Below are 17,366 nucleotides of genomic sequence, written 5' to 3'. Positions count from 1 at the left end.
ACTGACACAGGTGTAAGATTCAACAAGTAAGGGCAATAAATAATTATTACAACTACATTCTATATGTTCAAAAGTTAAATAGCACTATATAAGAAATGAAACAGGCTCAAATCAAACTTCTAAAGATGAAAACTATAATGTCTAAAATGAAAACATAAACTTGTTCAGTTGATTGGCTGATTAGACATTTCAGAAGAAAAGATTAGTGAACATAAAGACATGGCAATAAAACTATCCAAAATAAAACACACAGAGAAGAATATTTTTTAAAATGCATAAGCATTAATGAGCTATAGGTCAATTTCAAGCAGTCTTCTGATATGTATAATAATAAATACATAATTGGAGTCCCCAGAAAAGAGGAATGAAAGCAGATACAGAAAAAAATACTTGAAGAAATTATGGCCAAAGTTTTTCCAAAGTTTTATGAAAACTATAAACCCACAGATCCAAGAACCTCAACAAATCCCAAACACAAGAGACGTGAAGAAAAGCACACCAAGGCATAACAAAATCACATTCTCAAAACAGTTAAAAGTCTTAAAAGCATCCAGAACAAAAAGACATGCTTCATACTGAGAAACAAAGATAAGGATGACAACAGATTTCTCATTAGAAACAATGCAAATGAGAAAACAACACTAGAGCAACATTTTAAAGTACTGAAAGAAAAATAGTGTCAAGCTAGAATTCCAAACCTAATAAAATATATTACAAAAATGAAGGCAAAATAAAGATTTTTTTTTCAGACATACAGAGGCTGGAAGAATTGATGACTAACAGACCCATGCTAAAAGAAATGTTAAAGGAAATCCTCAGGAAGACAAAAAAAAAATCAGATGGAAATACGGAGCTACACAAAGGAATGAAGAGCATTAGAAATGGTAAGGACGTGGGCAAATATACAAGATTTTGTTATTATTTAAATCTCTTTAGAAGTTCATTGTTTAACAGTTAAACTATTAGACTAACTACTAGGAATAATAAGTGAATTTATCAAGGTTGGAGGATACAAGATCAATATACAAAAAATCAACTGTATTTCTATGTAATAGCAATGAAAAATCAGAAGTAGAAATTTTAAAAATAGTACCATTTGCAGTACATCAAAAATATGAAATATAGAAATAAATCTGACCCAAAAAATGTGCAAGACCTAAACACTGAAAACTAAAAAAGATGTTGAAAGGAATTTTGAAAGACCTAAATAAATAGAAGTCTATACCTTGTTCATGGGTTGGAAGACTACGATATTGTTAAAATGTCAATTTTCCCCAAGTTGATCTAAAGATTCATTGCAATCCAAATCAAAATCCCAGTAGACTTTTTTGTAGAAATTGACAAACTGATTCTAAAGTTCACATGGAAATGCAAAGGACCTAGAATAACCAAACCAACTTTGAAAAAGAGCAGAGTTGGAGCACTGGCACATCCCAATTTCAAGACTTAATAGAAAACTACAGTAATCAAGACAGTATGGTATTGGTGTAAAGATATACAAATATATGAGGGAAACACAACAGAAAGTCCAGAAATAAACTCACATATATACAGACAACTGATTTTGACAAGATGCAAAGGCAATTCAGTAAGGAAAGGATTGTCTTCTCAACCAATGATGCTGGAACAGTTAGATATTTACATTCAAAAAAGTGACACTTCAATCCATATCTTGCACCATGTATAAAAATGGATCGTATACCTAGATGTAAAGCCTAAGATTATAAAACTTCTAGAACAAAACACAGAGAAAATCTTTGTGACCTTGGGCTAGGCAAAATTTCTTAAATATGACACTAAAAGCATAATTCCTAAAATTTAAAAACTGATAAATTATACTTAATCAAAATTCAAAAATTTGACTCTTCAGAAGATACTGTTAAGAGAATGAAAAGACAAGCAACAGACTAGAAGGAAATATTTGTAAGTCACATATGTGATAAAGAACTTGTAATAGGGATTTCCCTGGTGGCACAGTGGCTAAGAATCCACCTGACAATGCAGGGGACAAGGGTTCAATCCCTGGTCCGGGAAGATCCCACATGCCGCAAAGCAACTAAGCCCGTGTGCCACAACTACTGAGCCTGTGCTCTAGAGCCCACGAGCCCACGTGCCACAACTACTGAAGCCCACGTACTCTAGGGCCTGCATGCCACAACTACTGAGACCGCATGCTGCAACTACTGAAGACCAAGTGCCTAGAGCCCATGCTCTGCAAGAAGAGATGCTACCACAATGAGAAGCCCGCGTACTGCAATGAAGAGTAGCCCCCCACTCGCCACAACTAGAGAAAGCCCACATGCAGCAATGAAGACCCAATGCAGCCAAAAAAAAAAAAAAAATTGTAATAATAATATATAATAAGGAATGTAAAGGAATGCAATTCAATTTTTTTTTAATTTGGTTGCGCTGGGTCTTATTTGCGGCAGGCGGGCTCCTTAGTTGCAGCATGTGGGCTTCCTTAGATGTGGCAGGCAAACCCTTAGTTGTGGCATGCATGTGGGACCTAATTGTCTGACCAGGGATCGAACCCAGGCCCCCTGCATTGGGAGCGCAGAGTCTTAACCACTGCACCACCAGGGAGTCCCCGTAATTCAATTTTTAAATGGGCAAAAGATTTAAACAGATACTTTACTGAATAAGATATATGGATAGCAACTGAGCACATTAAAAGATGCTCACCATCATTCTCATTAGGAAATGCAAATTTAAACCCAATGAGATACCTTTATATACCCAACAGATTGGCTAAAATTAAAAGACTGACCATACCAAGTGTTGATGAGTATATGGAGGAACTGGAACTTATGGTGGGGATGTAAAATGGTACCACTTTGTTACCATGCGACCTAATAATTCCACTCATAGGTATATACACAAGAGATCCACACAAAAACTTGTACACAAATGTTTATAGCAGTATTATTAATAATAGCCAAAAAGTGTAAACAACCCAAATGTCCACCAAATGGTGAATGGATAAAGAAAATGTGGTATATCCATACAATGGAATGTGGTCCAGCAATAAAAAGGAATGAAGTACTTATACACACTCCAACATGGATGAAGGATGAAAACATTAAGCTAAGTGGAAAAAAAAGTCAAAAAAGATCACATTTTATGATTCCATTTATATGAAATGTGCAGAATGGGTAAATCTAAAGAGACAGAAAGTAGATTAGTGGTTGTCTAAGGCTGGGGAAGGGATTTGGGGTGAGGAGTGGGGAGTGACTGCTAATGGGCACAGGGTTTCTTTGGGGCACAAAAATATTCTAAATTTAGATTGTGATAAAGGGTGCATAACCCTGTAAATTAATTAAAAAACATTGAATTATACAGTTTAAATGGGTGAACTGTATGGTATATGAATTATATCTCAGTAGAGCTATTTTAAAAGTTTGGTAGTTTCTTAAAAGTTAAAAGTAACCCCATGATAGAATCCAGCCATTCTATTCCTAGGTATTTACCAAAGAGAACTGAAAACATTTGTCCACACGAAGACTGTACACCAGTGTTCACAGTAGCTTCATCTGTAATAGCCCCAAACTGGAAACAACCCAAACAAACAACAAACAACAAACAACCCTGTTGTTTGTCCATCAACAGGAGAATGGATAAACAAATTGCTGTATATTCCCACCATGAAATACTACTCAGCAACAAAAAGGAATCAACTATTCATACACACAACAACATGGACAAACCTCAGAATAATTATGCTGAATAACAGAAGTGACAAAAAAAAAAAAGAATACTCCATGATTCCATTTATATAAAATTCTAGAAAATACAACTGAACCTATGATAATCAGTGGTTGCCAGGGGAAGGTGAGGGAAGGACAGAGAGAGGCAGGAAGGTGAGATTCCAACAGGTTACTGGAAACTGTGGGGGGGAGTAACGTTCATTACCTTGACTGTGGTGATAGTTTCATGGTTATATACACATATCAAAACATCAGCAGTTATTATACGTCAATTATACCTCACTAAACAGAAAAACAAAAGAACACAGATCCTAGGGCCATGCTCTCAGAGATTCTGATTCAGTAGATCTGGGTGGGATCTGAATAACTTTAGTTGTAACAAGCTCTCCAGGTGCTTCTGACCGTCAGTCAGGTTGGGGGACCCTGAGCGGAGTGCAGGCCAGCGCGCCTCAATCTTTACTAGTCACCTGTGGATTTGTTCAAATGCAAGTTAGTAGGTCTGGTGTGGGGCTCAAAATTCTGCGTTTTAACAAGGTCCCAGTTGATACCAATACTGCTAATTCAAGACCACACTTTGCCAGGAGCAAGGGTAGGGAAACTAAAATGATGTTACATATGAAGGAATCTAGGAAAAAAGCAAAGCAATGGGAGAAATGGATGAAAGGGGTCAAAAGGTAAAAATAGAGTATTACTGCTTCCCTCATTTAAAAAAAAAAAAGCAAAGCAAGAAAGACACTGAGCAGGAAGAAACTTTCAGAGGTGATAGATATGTTTACAGCATAGAATGTGGTGATGAGTTCACGGGTGTATACTTATGTCCAAATTCATCAAGTTGTATACATTAAATACGTACAAAATTTTGTATGTCAATCACGCCTCAAAAGTGACTTTAAAAAAGTTTTACGTCGTCTCCCTCTAACCTCTTCATATATAATTTCTTTTTTTAAAACATAATAAAGAAGTTTATTCTTCCTTAAAAAAGAAGAAGGAGAAGGAGGAGAAGAAGAAGAAGAAAAGAATGAAAGGCAGTGGAGCCAGACAGTGGAGGGTAACGCAGAGCAATCTTGGACATTTCAGCTTTCTATCGGCCACTGTAAATGTTTTAGGAAGGGTGTAATATGATCTAATCTGTGTTTGAGGAAGGTGACCAGCAGCAGCGTGAAGGAGAGACTGGCATGGCAAAGAGATACCTGCCAAAAGTTATTGCAAAAATAGGCAGAGGATGTGAACAGGTTATTCACGTTCTCTCCTCTCTCTCTACTCTGAAACTGGGGCAGAGCTGATTCCACAGGTTGAAATCAAGCTGTGGGAGAAACAGGTATAGATGCTGGAGCCAGGAAATACGGGTGTGTGCAGGAACAGAAGGAGGAGGTGGAAGAACAGGATCCACAAAGGTAGGAGGGAAGTAGGATGGGGAGCTGCATCACTAAGCCTGGCCAAGCCTATCTCTTTACCATGTCTCACGATGGTTTCCTGCTCTCTGTCCCTGCTGCTCTGGGAAGCAGGCACAGTTGTGATGGGTAAAATTTTGAGCACCACCATGGGTCAGATGGTGTCCCCCCCACCCCGCCAAATATGTTGAAGTCCTAACCCCCCAGCACCTCGGAATGTGACCTTATGTAGAAATAGGATTGTTGCAGATGTGACTGGTTAAGACGAGGTCATATTGGAGTATGGTGGGCCCCTAAACCAACATGACCGTGTCCTTATAAGAGGAGGAGACAGGGACACATGAAGGGAGAACGCCATATGACAATGGAGGCAGAGGTTGAAATGCTGCAGCTGCAAAGCAAGGAACTCCAAAGACGGATGGCCACCACCAGAAGCCAGGCAGAGGCAAGGACAGATTCTCCCACATAGGTTCCGGAGGGAGCATGGCCCTTGACACCTGGATTCAGACTTCTAGCCTCCAGAACTGTGAGACAATGCAGTTCTACTGTTTTAAGCCATCCAGTCTGTGGCAGCCCTAGGAAACTAATACAACTACCCACTGCAGTATAGGTAAATTCGCTTACAAATTACATGTATATGTACCACTGCAGTATAGGTATATTCACTTATAAATTACATGTATATGTACCACTACATGTATATGTGTTTAAAAACACAAAAACAGAATTTTAAAGGATGGGATATATTGGTTACACAATATTTTTAAATTATTTTTACTTCATTAATGATATAAAAAATTCTTATCAAGCAATAAAAAGACATGGAGGAAACTTAAATGCATATTACTAAGTGAAACCAATCTGAAAAGGCTACTTACTGTATGATTCCAATTATATGACATTCCAATTATATGACATTCTGGAAAAGGAAAACGATGGATACAGTAAAAAGATCAGTGGTTGCCAGGGGTTGGGGGATGGGGAAGGATGAATGGGTGGATCATAGAGGATTTTTAGGATAGCGCAGTTACTCTGTATGATACTGTGATGATGGATACATGTCAGTATACATTTGTCCAAAACCATAGACTGTACAATACCAAGGGTGAACCCTAGTTTTCATGGACTTTGGTTGATTGTGATACATCAATGCAGGTTAATCAGTTTTAATGAGTGTACCATTCTGTCGATAATGGAGGGGACTGTGCCTGTGTGGGGGCAGGGGATGAATGGGAAATCTCGATAGCATCCTCTCAGTTTTGCTGTGAACCCCAAACTGCTCTAAAAAATAGTCTTTAAAAAGAAGATCTTTCAGTGAGCAGTGTTATTAAATAAGCTTCATTATTTTTAAAAATCCTGGTTAAATATCATGACACAGAAATGCAAAGATATACTTCTAAGTTCAATTATTTTCCGTGGAAGTTTTCTCTTAATCACTGTCATTACCAAAATATAAAATTTAAAAACAATGTCCAGTTTCAAATGGAAGAATTGCATCATTGCCTATACTTATTCCAATTATGCAAAACTTTTGTTGTCATGTGGCGATTAATTCCCACCTTCCCTAACATCAGTCATTTGTTCTTGCAAACTAATCAGAAAGTGTTACAGTCAATAAGTTTAAAAACCCACTAAAACTCTTCACTGAGAAATTTTAAATCAGTTGAGAAAATTGTTTCCTGGCTTTTTAAGTGTGAACTTGTGAGAGTTATTGCATCTTCTTCAGGAGCAAAATCACATAATGATGGAATGATTTCCATTGACCAGTTTTCAAAATGCCCCTTTCATAGCATGAGTATTTTTGGAAAAGTTGTTACATTATCACTCCTTAAGAGAAATATACTGTTATGCCTTTGAAGAGACATATTTTGTTTGTCTTTTCAGCAACATCTGTTAAGTAGCTTACTACTGAAAGCTTTTTGTTATCACAGAAAAAAAAGAAAATTAGACACCCATCTTTATGTAAAAGAAAAATGCATAATCTTTAAAATGAGCAAAAAGTGAGAGGAATCCCTCTCACTGATTTCAGGACTTATTATATAGCTACAGTGGTACTGACTATGTGGTATTGGTGGAGGGGTAGACACATTGATCAATGAAACAAAAAGGAGAACCCAGAAATTGTTCCACAAAACTACAGCCAACCGATTTTTGACAAAGGTATAAAAGCAACTCAGTGAAGGAAGAATAGTCTTTTCAACAGATTATTCCAGAGTATTTGGATATCCATAGGCAAATAAACAAACAAAAAGAAAATCTAAACATCACACTTTATACAAAAAGTAACCAACTCAAACAGATCACATACTTAAATGTAAAGTGCAAAACATAACTTTAGAAGATAAGATAGGAGAAAATATTCAAAACTTAGGGCTCGGTGAGGAGTTCTTAGACATGACACCAAATGCTCGATTCATAAAAGGAAAACTTGATAAACTGGACTTCATCAAAATTAAAAACTTTTGCTCTGTGAAAGACCCTGTTAAGACAATGAAAACACAAGCTACAGACTGAAAGAGAATATCTGTAAACTACATATTTGATAAAGGACTGGGATCTGGAATATATGAAGAACTCTCAAAATTCAACAGTTAAAAAAAATCTAATTATTTAGATAGTGGGCAAAAGACATGAACAGACGTTTCACTGAAGAGGATACACAGATGGCAAATAAGCCCATGAAGAGATGTTCAACATCATTAGCCATTAGAGAAATGCAAATTAAGACCATGATGAGATCACACACGTGTGAGCACAGCTAAAATTAAAAATAGTGACAGGGACTTCCCTGGTGGTGCAGTGGTTAAGAATCCGCCTGCCAATGCAGCGGACATGGGTTCGAGCCATGGTCCGGGAAGATCCCACATGCCGCGGAACAACTAAGCCCGTGCACCACAACTACTGAGTCCGTGTGCCACAACTACTGAAGCCCGCATTCCTACAGTCCGTGCTCCGCAACAAGAGAAGCCACCGCAATGAGAAGCCTGTGCACCACAACAAAGAGTAGCCCCCGCTCGCGGCAACTAGAGAAAGCCCGCGAGCAGCAACGAAGACCCAACACAGCCAAAAATATTAATTAATTAATTAATTAATTAATTAATTAATTAAAAATAGTGACAAATGCTGGTGAGGATGCAGAAAACTGAATCACTTACACAAACCTGGGAGGAAAGTAAAATGAAACAGCCATTCTGGAAAACATTTTGGCTGGTTCTTAAAAAACTGAATATACAACTACCATACAACCCAACCAACTTGCTCTTGGACGTTTATCCTAGAGAAATGAAAACTCATGTTCACAAAACTGTACTTATGTTTGCAAAAACCTGTACACAAATGTTTATAGCAACTTTATCTGTAATAGCCCAAAACTGGAATGTCCTCCAATGAGTGAAGGATTAAACGTGTGGTGGTTTTCCATCCACACCATGGAATACTACTCAGCAATAAAAATGAACTATTGAAACATGCAACAACCTACATGAATTTCCAGAGAGTTATGCTGAGCGAAGAAGGCTAATCCTAAATGGCTATATACTGTATTATTCTATTTATATAACATTCTTGAAGTGAGAAAATGATAGACACAGAACAGATTAGTGGTTGCCAGGGGCAAAGGAACATGTAAGGGGTGGGAGAGAAGAGGGTATGGCTGTAAAAATGCAACTGTGAGGAATCTTTGTGGTGTTGGAAATATTTTGTACTTTGTATCAGTGTAGATATCCTGATTAGGATACCGTACTATAGTTTTGCAAGCTGTTACCATTGTGGGTAACTGGTTAAAGGGTACATGGGACCTCTAGGTACTTAATTTCTTACAGTGTAAATCTATAATTATCTCAAAATAAAAAGTTTAATTTTTTAAAGTTTCTAATAAATAAATGGATAGATAGGAGTTCTGATATTTTCTGCCCACACCCTAATGAATCATCTTTGGCACACCCAGTATGAGAGATCATTGGCATATGCTGCTAGGCCCGGGGGATAGTCCCTACCCAGTCTTTGGGTCCCTTTAGCTATTCTCAACATTCTCTTGAAGTTATCTTTCTTAAATGCAATCTTGATCATCTTATTTCCCCAAATCATTAGTCTTGACAAATAAGGACCTTCTGGCTTTGGTCCTTTATCCAATATATACACCTGAACACCAAACTACTCAGTTTCCAATGGCGCAAAACCTGTGTGACTGTGACGTACCTGAGAATGGGCACAAAGACCTCTCTATACGCTTATCTTATCTCTAATTAACGTATTTCCTAACTTATCAGGTACCCTAGCACATATGAGGAATGCAACAAATCTTGATTTAAATGTTTATTACCTTTGTTTATTACCTCCTAAGAGTCCAGAGGTGTTGATTCTGTGTTGCATTCAGAACACTAACCTGCGATCACTCCTGCCAGGTACACCAGCCCCACGCGGAGGCCTTTGTGGACCATTTCCAAGGGAATACCCAAAACGAGCTGCATAACAAGATTCCCCAGGATGTGCTGAACTCTGCAGAGACAAACACAGTTGTCAAATATTATGATTAGCCCAGGCAGTTATTTCCTTGGGAGATTAACAGGCATTGATGTGTTGTTTCTAGTTAAGAACTTGCTTAACTTGAATTCCACTTTCCAATTTTTTTAGGCGACTTTTTTAAAAAATAAAATCTTACATGAAGCTTCAATATGTAAAGCAGATAAAAGGACATTTAAGAAGTACACTTTCGTTCTTTGTTTTGGCCGCACCGTGAGGCATGTGGAATCTTAGTGCCCGGATTAGGGATCGAACCCGTGCCCCCTGCAGTGGAAGTGCGGAGTCTCAACCACTGCACCGCCAGGGAAGTCCCAGAAGTATACATTTATTTTATAAGCTCTGTTTTACAACAATTACTGATAATGTCAAACAAAGAGCAATGAGGCTTCTTTAAGGAAAATAAGCTTGCGCTTACGGGGTTTAGATGACAACTGCCATCATATGTCAGCTTCAGCATCTGCTTTTGTTTTGGTTGCACAGTAGTACTGAGAAAATACTAATTCACTCATGTTGAGTTTAAATTTCAATAGATTTTTTTTTTTTGGCTGCGTTGGGTCTTTGTTGCTGAGCGCGGGCTTTCTCTAGTTGCGGGGAGCGGGGGCTACTCTTCCTTGCGGTGCGTGAGCTTCTCATTGCGGTGGCTTCTCTTGTTGCGGAGCACGGGCTCTAGGTTCGCGGCCTTCAGTAGTTGTGGCTCGCGGGCTCTAGAGCGCAGGCAAAGTAGTTATGGTGCACGGGCTTAGTTGCTCAGCGGCATGTGGGATCTTCGTGGACCAGGGCTCGAACCCGTGTTCCCTGCGTTTGGAGGCGGATTCTTAACCACTGCGCCACCAGGGAAGCCCCGAAATTTCAACAGATTTTTAAACAACCTGTCTTGGAAGTTCAGGATAGTCTTTAATGAAACAGATGGGAAGAGAAATTTCATTCCCAGTTCTACATTAAAGAGGTTTTTTTTTTCAAGTTTACCAGAATGAAAAAAAAAAAGTTTACCTAGTAACAGTAGCTAAAGTTGGTATCTCCCATGTACCATAATTTGCATATAACATTTTTGAGTACAGATGCTTTTTATTATATTTTTTAAATAGGGGAAAATATTTTTAAGTGAAATTCACATTATTTTACTTGTCAAACCCCACAAGCATCTCTGGAGAATCTCTGAATGTAATTTAGCAAATTCCCACGTTACAGTAATCCTTAATTTACTTGCCATGTAGCACAATGCTTTATTTTTTTTTTAAGAGATTTTGGGTTAAACCAAAAAGTTAAAATATAACACAGGTGTTGAAACTTCCACAAAGTGCAGCCACTTTCATATTAGTTTTAGGGATTGTGTTTTTGAATTCTAATTTACTTAACAGATATCCAGCAGACCATTGAAGGGGTTCTCTGGGCAAACCCTACAGAACAGATTACTTACCTTTAGGCCACATGTGCATCCAGCCACAACTATCACTGTACAAGCCATCTTCAAAGACATGTGAGAAGGAACACGTAATTCAGCACAGAACAGTCTAGCCAGGACAGTTATAGCAATCTTATGGAGACCTCAGACATAAACAGGTTTTTGAAATATGTGCACCTTGTGAATTGGAACAAGAAGTTCAAAGAAAGCTATCCCATCCTGTCCTCTGGGAACAGTGTGAGGACAAAGTGACTAATAGCACAAAACCCCAAAGAATCACCCCAAGCACTCTTTCTGCTGCTCAACAGCTAGAGTAGAAGTGGCATAATGCTGAGATCCTATCATATGCCCAGAAGAGAAATACTAATTTTTTTCATCCAAATTCTATGCACCCTTCAAGGTCCAACTTGAATCCATGTCAGCTGTGAAGCCATCCCCATCCTCATCATCCCCTTTTTCTGTTTATATTTCTGTAGTTAATCCAACATCCATTTCTTTATCCCTTGTCTACCTCCTCTAGTGAGGGTAGAAGAGCTGGTATTGATTTTCCCAATCTCTCAGTGAGGATAGAAGATTTTCCCAATCTCTCTTAGCTAGGGGTAGCCAGGTCACGTAGTCCTGGCCAATGAGACGCAGGTAAGAACACTGCTAGGAGACTTTTAAGAGAGCCTCTATCTAAACAAAAGGGATAGATGTCACCAGTACCTGGTACTACCTCTTCCCCCTTCCTGCTTTGAATGCAGAGCTACAGCAGCCAACTTGCAACCATGACAGAAAGGCGAAGGGAAAAGCAGAGATGTCAGCACAGGATCAAGAGTCCTGGCTTCATTAAACAGATGAACCAACCAGCTACTGCTGGGCTTCTTGTATGGGCAAAAGATTTACCTACATTTGTTTAAGCCCCTGTTACATTTTCTTGTCACTTGCATCCAAAAGCATCCCTAATTTATACAACCCCATATGTGACATGTCCTACACAGCCTTGCGAATTCTTTTTGAGCGCCTTACTATATGTGTCAGACACTGTAAAAATTGTTAAAAGCACTGTCTTATTTAATCACAGCAACCTTATGAGGTAGGTACTATTACCCCGTTTTAGAGATGTGGAAACTGAGGCACAAAGAGGTTAAATAACTACAGTATACTGTAATACTGTACTGCCTTGCATTACTATTTAATTGACTGTTCCCCCTTATAATTTTAAAGTCTTTGAGTGCAGAAGCCACATTTGCTTCGAACATACTTGTTAAAGGGAAAACTAAAGTGTGGAAGTATCCACAGAAATGGGGTAATTGGTGATTTTGTCCCTAACTTGTCAAGCCTCTGAGCCCTGTGTCCTGCCATGGATCCCTATTTAGCCACTGTCCAGAGTTATCTTTCAAGGTCCAGGGCTGGGTAGGTTGCATACATGAAGTTGGCCTCATCTGAAACCCCAGGAGTCCACCAGAGAGGAGGGGCCAGCAGCAAGCTGCTCACTGTCTGCAGTGGGCATGGTGAATCACGGATTCTGAGCAAGGTCACTGAAGGCTATTAGCATTTAAGAAACTGTAAGCAGGGACTTCCCTGGTGGCACAGTGGTTAAGAATCCGCCTGCCAATGCAGGGGATGCGGGTTCGAGCCCTGGTCCAGGAAGATCCCACATGCCGCGGAGCAACTAAGCCCGTGCGCCACAAATACTGAGCCTGCGCTCTAGAGCCCGTGAGCCACAACTACTGAAGCCTGTGCACCTACAGCCCATGCTCCTCAACAAGAGAAGCCACAGCAATGAGAAGCCCGCGCACCACAACAAAGAGTAGCCCCCACTCGCCACAACTAGAGAAAGCCCACGGGCAGCAACAAAGACCCAACGCAGCCAAAAATAAATAAATAAATTTTTTTAAAAAACTGTAAGCAAAAATGGCAGGCTCTACATCACCTATTGCTTGTATTATTCTAAATGAACATTATTATACACTCATCGAAATGCTCATGAAATAATTTTTTAAGTGTTTGGCAGAGGTGGGGAGGATGGCACTGATGATTCACATTTTCAAAGGAACATTTAACAACATCACACAGCTTGAGGAACACACTTTTGGTTTGGTAACGATTTCTCCTCTCATTAATATTCCTACAGACATACCAATATTAGGCAGTTACAATGCAATACAAAGTACACTGGACCTAGAGTTAGCACTAATGGGTTGAGATCCTCACTCTACAACTTAGCTGTGTGACACGGAGCAAGAGACTACATCCCGTAAGCCTCACACACGAAACAGCAGGAGTAATACATGCCTCCTAGGGTTGCCATGAGGATCAAACAAGATTATGGACGTGAAAGTGCCTGATCAATAATAAAGCACCGAACAAATGCTCGGGGTTACAATGACTTATAGTCACCTCTGACATCAGTGACTTAACTGTCAGTCCTTACCCAGCATGCACCAGCATGTATGAGATAAACCTCCAGGCTTCCTCCCTCTTCTCAGGACTGTAGATAAAGGGACTCTCCAAGATGCCCGTGTCCAAGGTGATCCACTGTTTCTGCGGCTTCCACACAGCATAGTAAATAAACGCTGCCAGCTGACAGGGAGGGGCAGACACAGACGTTAACCACACCTTCTGCAGAGAGAGGCCCCATTAAAGCCCACGGGCACTACCTCTGTTTCAAACAATTAGCTCTCAAGAGGGCCACTCCCTAGCATGTGCTCAGAAGATGACAGGAATTCAATTCCCTGCCATATATCTGACCATACAACTGTGGGCACTTCCTCCAGCGATTAGGAGCAGCTGTAGACCAAACTGCAAAGAAGAATCTTTCGAACCCACTTTCCCCTCTTAAATACCCACTGCCCTCATCTTCCCAAACTCACTATTTGGTCGTTCATTTACAACTTAATATGAAATTAAGTCACTGCTGGCTTCTGAAGAATAGAGGAGGGAAAGGGAAAAATAGTAACTTTACAGTGGAGAAACCTGGCAAATATGACCTTAACCAAGTGATGAAGGTTAATGTCACAGGGATGTCATGTGGATGTCCCCTATCCTCTGCTCCCTGACGTGATCTGATGAGAAGGGTACTTCACTTCTGTGGTCTTCCTCCCTCAAACCCATAACTTCAGTCTAATCACGAGAAAAACATCAGACAAACCCAGATTGGGGGACATTCTACAGGATACCTGGCCAGTACGCCTCAAGACTATCAAAGCCATGGAAAGCAAAGACTGAAACTGGTAAGTGGACTTCGCCTCCCCAGGAGCGGTGCGTCCGTGCCCGAGCCTCGCGGGTCGGCGGCAGCAGCACAGGGCGGCGGAGCCCGAGGGGTAGGGGCAGGGGCAGGGGCAGGGGCAGGGGCAGGGGCAGGGGCAGGGGCGGGGCGGCTGCCGCCACGGCCGGGAGTCAGGACACATTCGACGCCATCGTGATGGCGGATGAGAGGTTTCACGGGGAAGGGTATCAGGAAGGCTATGAAGAAGGAAGTAGTTTGGGTATGATTGAAGGAAGGCAGCATGGCACGTTTCATGGAGCTAAAATCGGATCTGAGATCAGGTGCTACCAAGGTTTCGCTTTTGCTCAGAGATGTCTCCTGCACGGCTAGGCCACTGAGAAAGACAGCAAATAGATGAAGGTCTTAGAATCGTTGATTGCAATGATTCAGAAATTCCCTTATGATGACCCTACTTAGGATAAACTTCACGAAGACTTAGACAAAATTAGAGGGAAATTTAAGCAGCTTTGTCCATTACTAAACGTTCAGCCCGACTTTAAAATTAGTACGGAAGGTTCTGGACTTCATTTTGATGACAGACGAACAGACAAAACATCAAGGAACAGATGTTCGTATGTTAAGTGTCCAAAAATGTGGTTAAAGGCAAAACAATGATGGGGGATTCAGTGTTTTGCAGGGAGGGTTCCAGCTTGGCCGGTGAAAGGGCTTCCTTCCCCCGAGGTCTGCCTGCATCGCCTCGGTGCCCCCCAGAAGGCCCTTCCGCGCAAACCCGTCTTTTGTTGGGCCCCGTCTGCTCTGCAGTCTGAACGCAGCCCTGGCAGAGCCCTCGCCGGGCTGCTGTCTCTGATCCAGGGTCCAGGCCGTTGGCTCACGGTTTCTCGCCACCTGGCAGGCCTGGCTGGATATAGACTCAGGTTGGCTCTGGATAGGATAAACCTCCCATTTACCCACCCGCCCCCGGGCTTTGGTCAGTGCTCAGAGGGACAGTTTTTTTAAAAATGAGAGCCACAGGGTTGACACGAAGCAGGTTAATGGGAAAGAGTGATGGGTACTGTGACATTTATTGACCCTTGAGATGCGCCAGTGCTGTGACCTGCTTCTCATGTTTTATTTAGTCCCTTCAGGAGCCCATGAGGTGGGCATTATTCCTGTTTTATAGTTGAGGAAACGGAGTCCCAAGAGACTGCCTGGTCCAAGGGCAGCGGGCGGCAGAGTTGGGAATCCAACCCCCATCTCCTGGTGCCCGCTCTGGAACCCACGGTCGCACCCACAGGCTCGGGGTCCCTGCCCGCAGATCCCCGCTGTGCCCCGTGGAGCCCTGGGGCGTCGCCTGTGGCCATGGACGTGGGCGTCTGGCTGAGAGGAGGAAAGGCCAGCCCTGTCCCCAGGGAGCTCAGACGTGCTCTTCCTGTGTCCCCGGGTGGATGGGGCTCTGCAGCATCAAAAATGGTCAAGGGGAGGGGATTTTAAGGCCACCGCTCTATGTGCAGAAACTTTGGAGCCGTACTGCAGCCTTCCTTTTAGTGTGAGTTCTCTGTCTTCTGCCCAGACTTAAAGGCATCGTCTATACGTGGTGAGGTCCCGGCAGGCCAGTCCCCCGTGAGATGCATGGCTCCCGGGCGTTTCTCTGCAAGTGATGGCCCGTGTCCAGGCCCCTCGGGCACCCCGGCCAGAGCCCTCTCCCCACCCGCTACTGACCCAGGGAGCAGATCTGAAAGCCGTGAGTGAAATTAGCACACGGGTAGCCGTGAATCCGCTCCAGATTTCAAAATCATTCCAGAGCATCTGGGTAGACTGTGCTCCCCTGGCAGCTGCTGGGGGGTCTCTGCAGGGCCTGGGACGCTGGCCCTCACCATGTGCCAAGGAGGAAGAAACGGCTTCTAGTTGTTGGAGGACAAGACTCCACCTTTATCCTGCTCGGCCGTCTTATGTGTGTCTTGCTGTAGGTTCCTGGCCTGCAGTCCCAACCTCAGTTCTGCGGAGCCCAGGGCTGGGCGCACAGCCTCAGATGTGCCTTCGTACAGACACCAGCAGCGCTCATCTCTGGCTGGTGGGATGAAAGGGCTTTTGTTGTCATTTTCCTGGGTGGATTTTTGTGTTTCCTAAACTATCTGTTTGGACAATGTATTATTTTTATAATTGGAGAAAAAATAAACAGCATATTTTAAAGCAAAAAAAAAAAAAAAGACTGAGAAACTGTCACAGATCAGTCCCACAGGGGGGAATGTGAAAACTAAATGCAGCATGATACCCTGGGTTCGAGGGTACAAGAGGGACAGAAAGAGGACACTAATGGAAAATTTGGTAAAAGCCAAATTAAGCCTGGAGTTTAGTTAATACTAATATACTAATATGAGTTTCTTAGTTTTGACAAATGTACTATGGAAATATAAGATATTAGCAATGGGAGAAATTGTGTGAGGGATATACAGGAACTCTCTGTACTATCTCTGCAAATTTTCTGTAAAGCTAAAATTATTCCAAGATAAAAAATTTGTTTTAAAAAAGAATTTTTTTTTTTTTTTGGCCATGCCATGTGGCTTGTGGGATCTTACTTCCCCAACCAGGGATCAAACCCAGGCCCCTGGCAGTGAAAGCGTTGAGTCCTAACCACTGGACTGCGAGGGAATTCCCAAATTTGTTTAAAAATTTTTAATTAGGGAATTCTCTGGCAGTCCAGTGGTAAAGAATCCACCTTCCAATGCAGGGGATGTGGGTTTGATCCCTGGTTGGGGAACTAAGATCCCACATGCCGTGGGGCAACTAAGCCCGTGCGCCACAACTAGAGAGAAGCCCGCACGGTGCAACAAAAAAAAAGATCTTGCATGCCACAACTAAGACCCAACGCAGACAAAAAAATTAATTAAATAAATAAAATAAATTTTTTTTAAAAATGGCCTTTGGCCTTCAACTGTAAGTCTTACCCCCAGGTCTCCAGTCCTGGCCTACCCTGTAGAGTTTAAACTTGCCAAGCCTCCACAATTACATGAGCCAATTCCTTAAAATAAATCAATCTCTCTCTCTCCATATACATGTGTATGTAGATAGATGATAGATAGATAGATAGATAATGTGTGTGTGTATGAGGCTGTATACATCCTATTGGTTCTGCTTCTTTAAAGAATCCTGACTAATAC

The 17,366-nt window shown here is 41.5% G+C and overlaps 1 protein-coding gene and 1 pseudogene across 1 annotated transcript in view; one reads left to right on the top strand and one right to left on the bottom strand.

The window, feature by feature from the left end:
- The window catches only part of RHBDL2 (rhomboid like 2), a 56,077-nt gene that overhangs the window by 9,902 nt on the left and 28,809 nt on the right, over nucleotides 1-17,366 (bottom strand). Inside the window, exons 3-4 of the mRNA XM_061186756.1 lie at nucleotides 13,435-13,583; nucleotides 9,480-9,592 (exon numbers count right to left, since the gene is read on the bottom strand). Coding sequence (XP_061042739.1) covers nucleotides 9,480-9,592; nucleotides 13,435-13,583 — 262 coding nt within the window. The remainder of the gene's footprint in view (nucleotides 1-9,479; nucleotides 9,593-13,434; nucleotides 13,584-17,366) is intronic.
- Nucleotides 13,986-15,699, top strand: LOC133089060 (protein LTO1 homolog; annotated as a pseudogene).

Source organism: Eubalaena glacialis, chromosome 3, assembly GCF_028564815.1.
Source record: "Eubalaena glacialis isolate mEubGla1 chromosome 3, mEubGla1.1.hap2.+ XY, whole genome shotgun sequence".
NCBI lineage: Eukaryota > Metazoa > Chordata > Mammalia > Artiodactyla > Balaenidae > Eubalaena > Eubalaena glacialis.
This window is presented reverse-complemented; position numbering and strand designations above follow the sequence as displayed.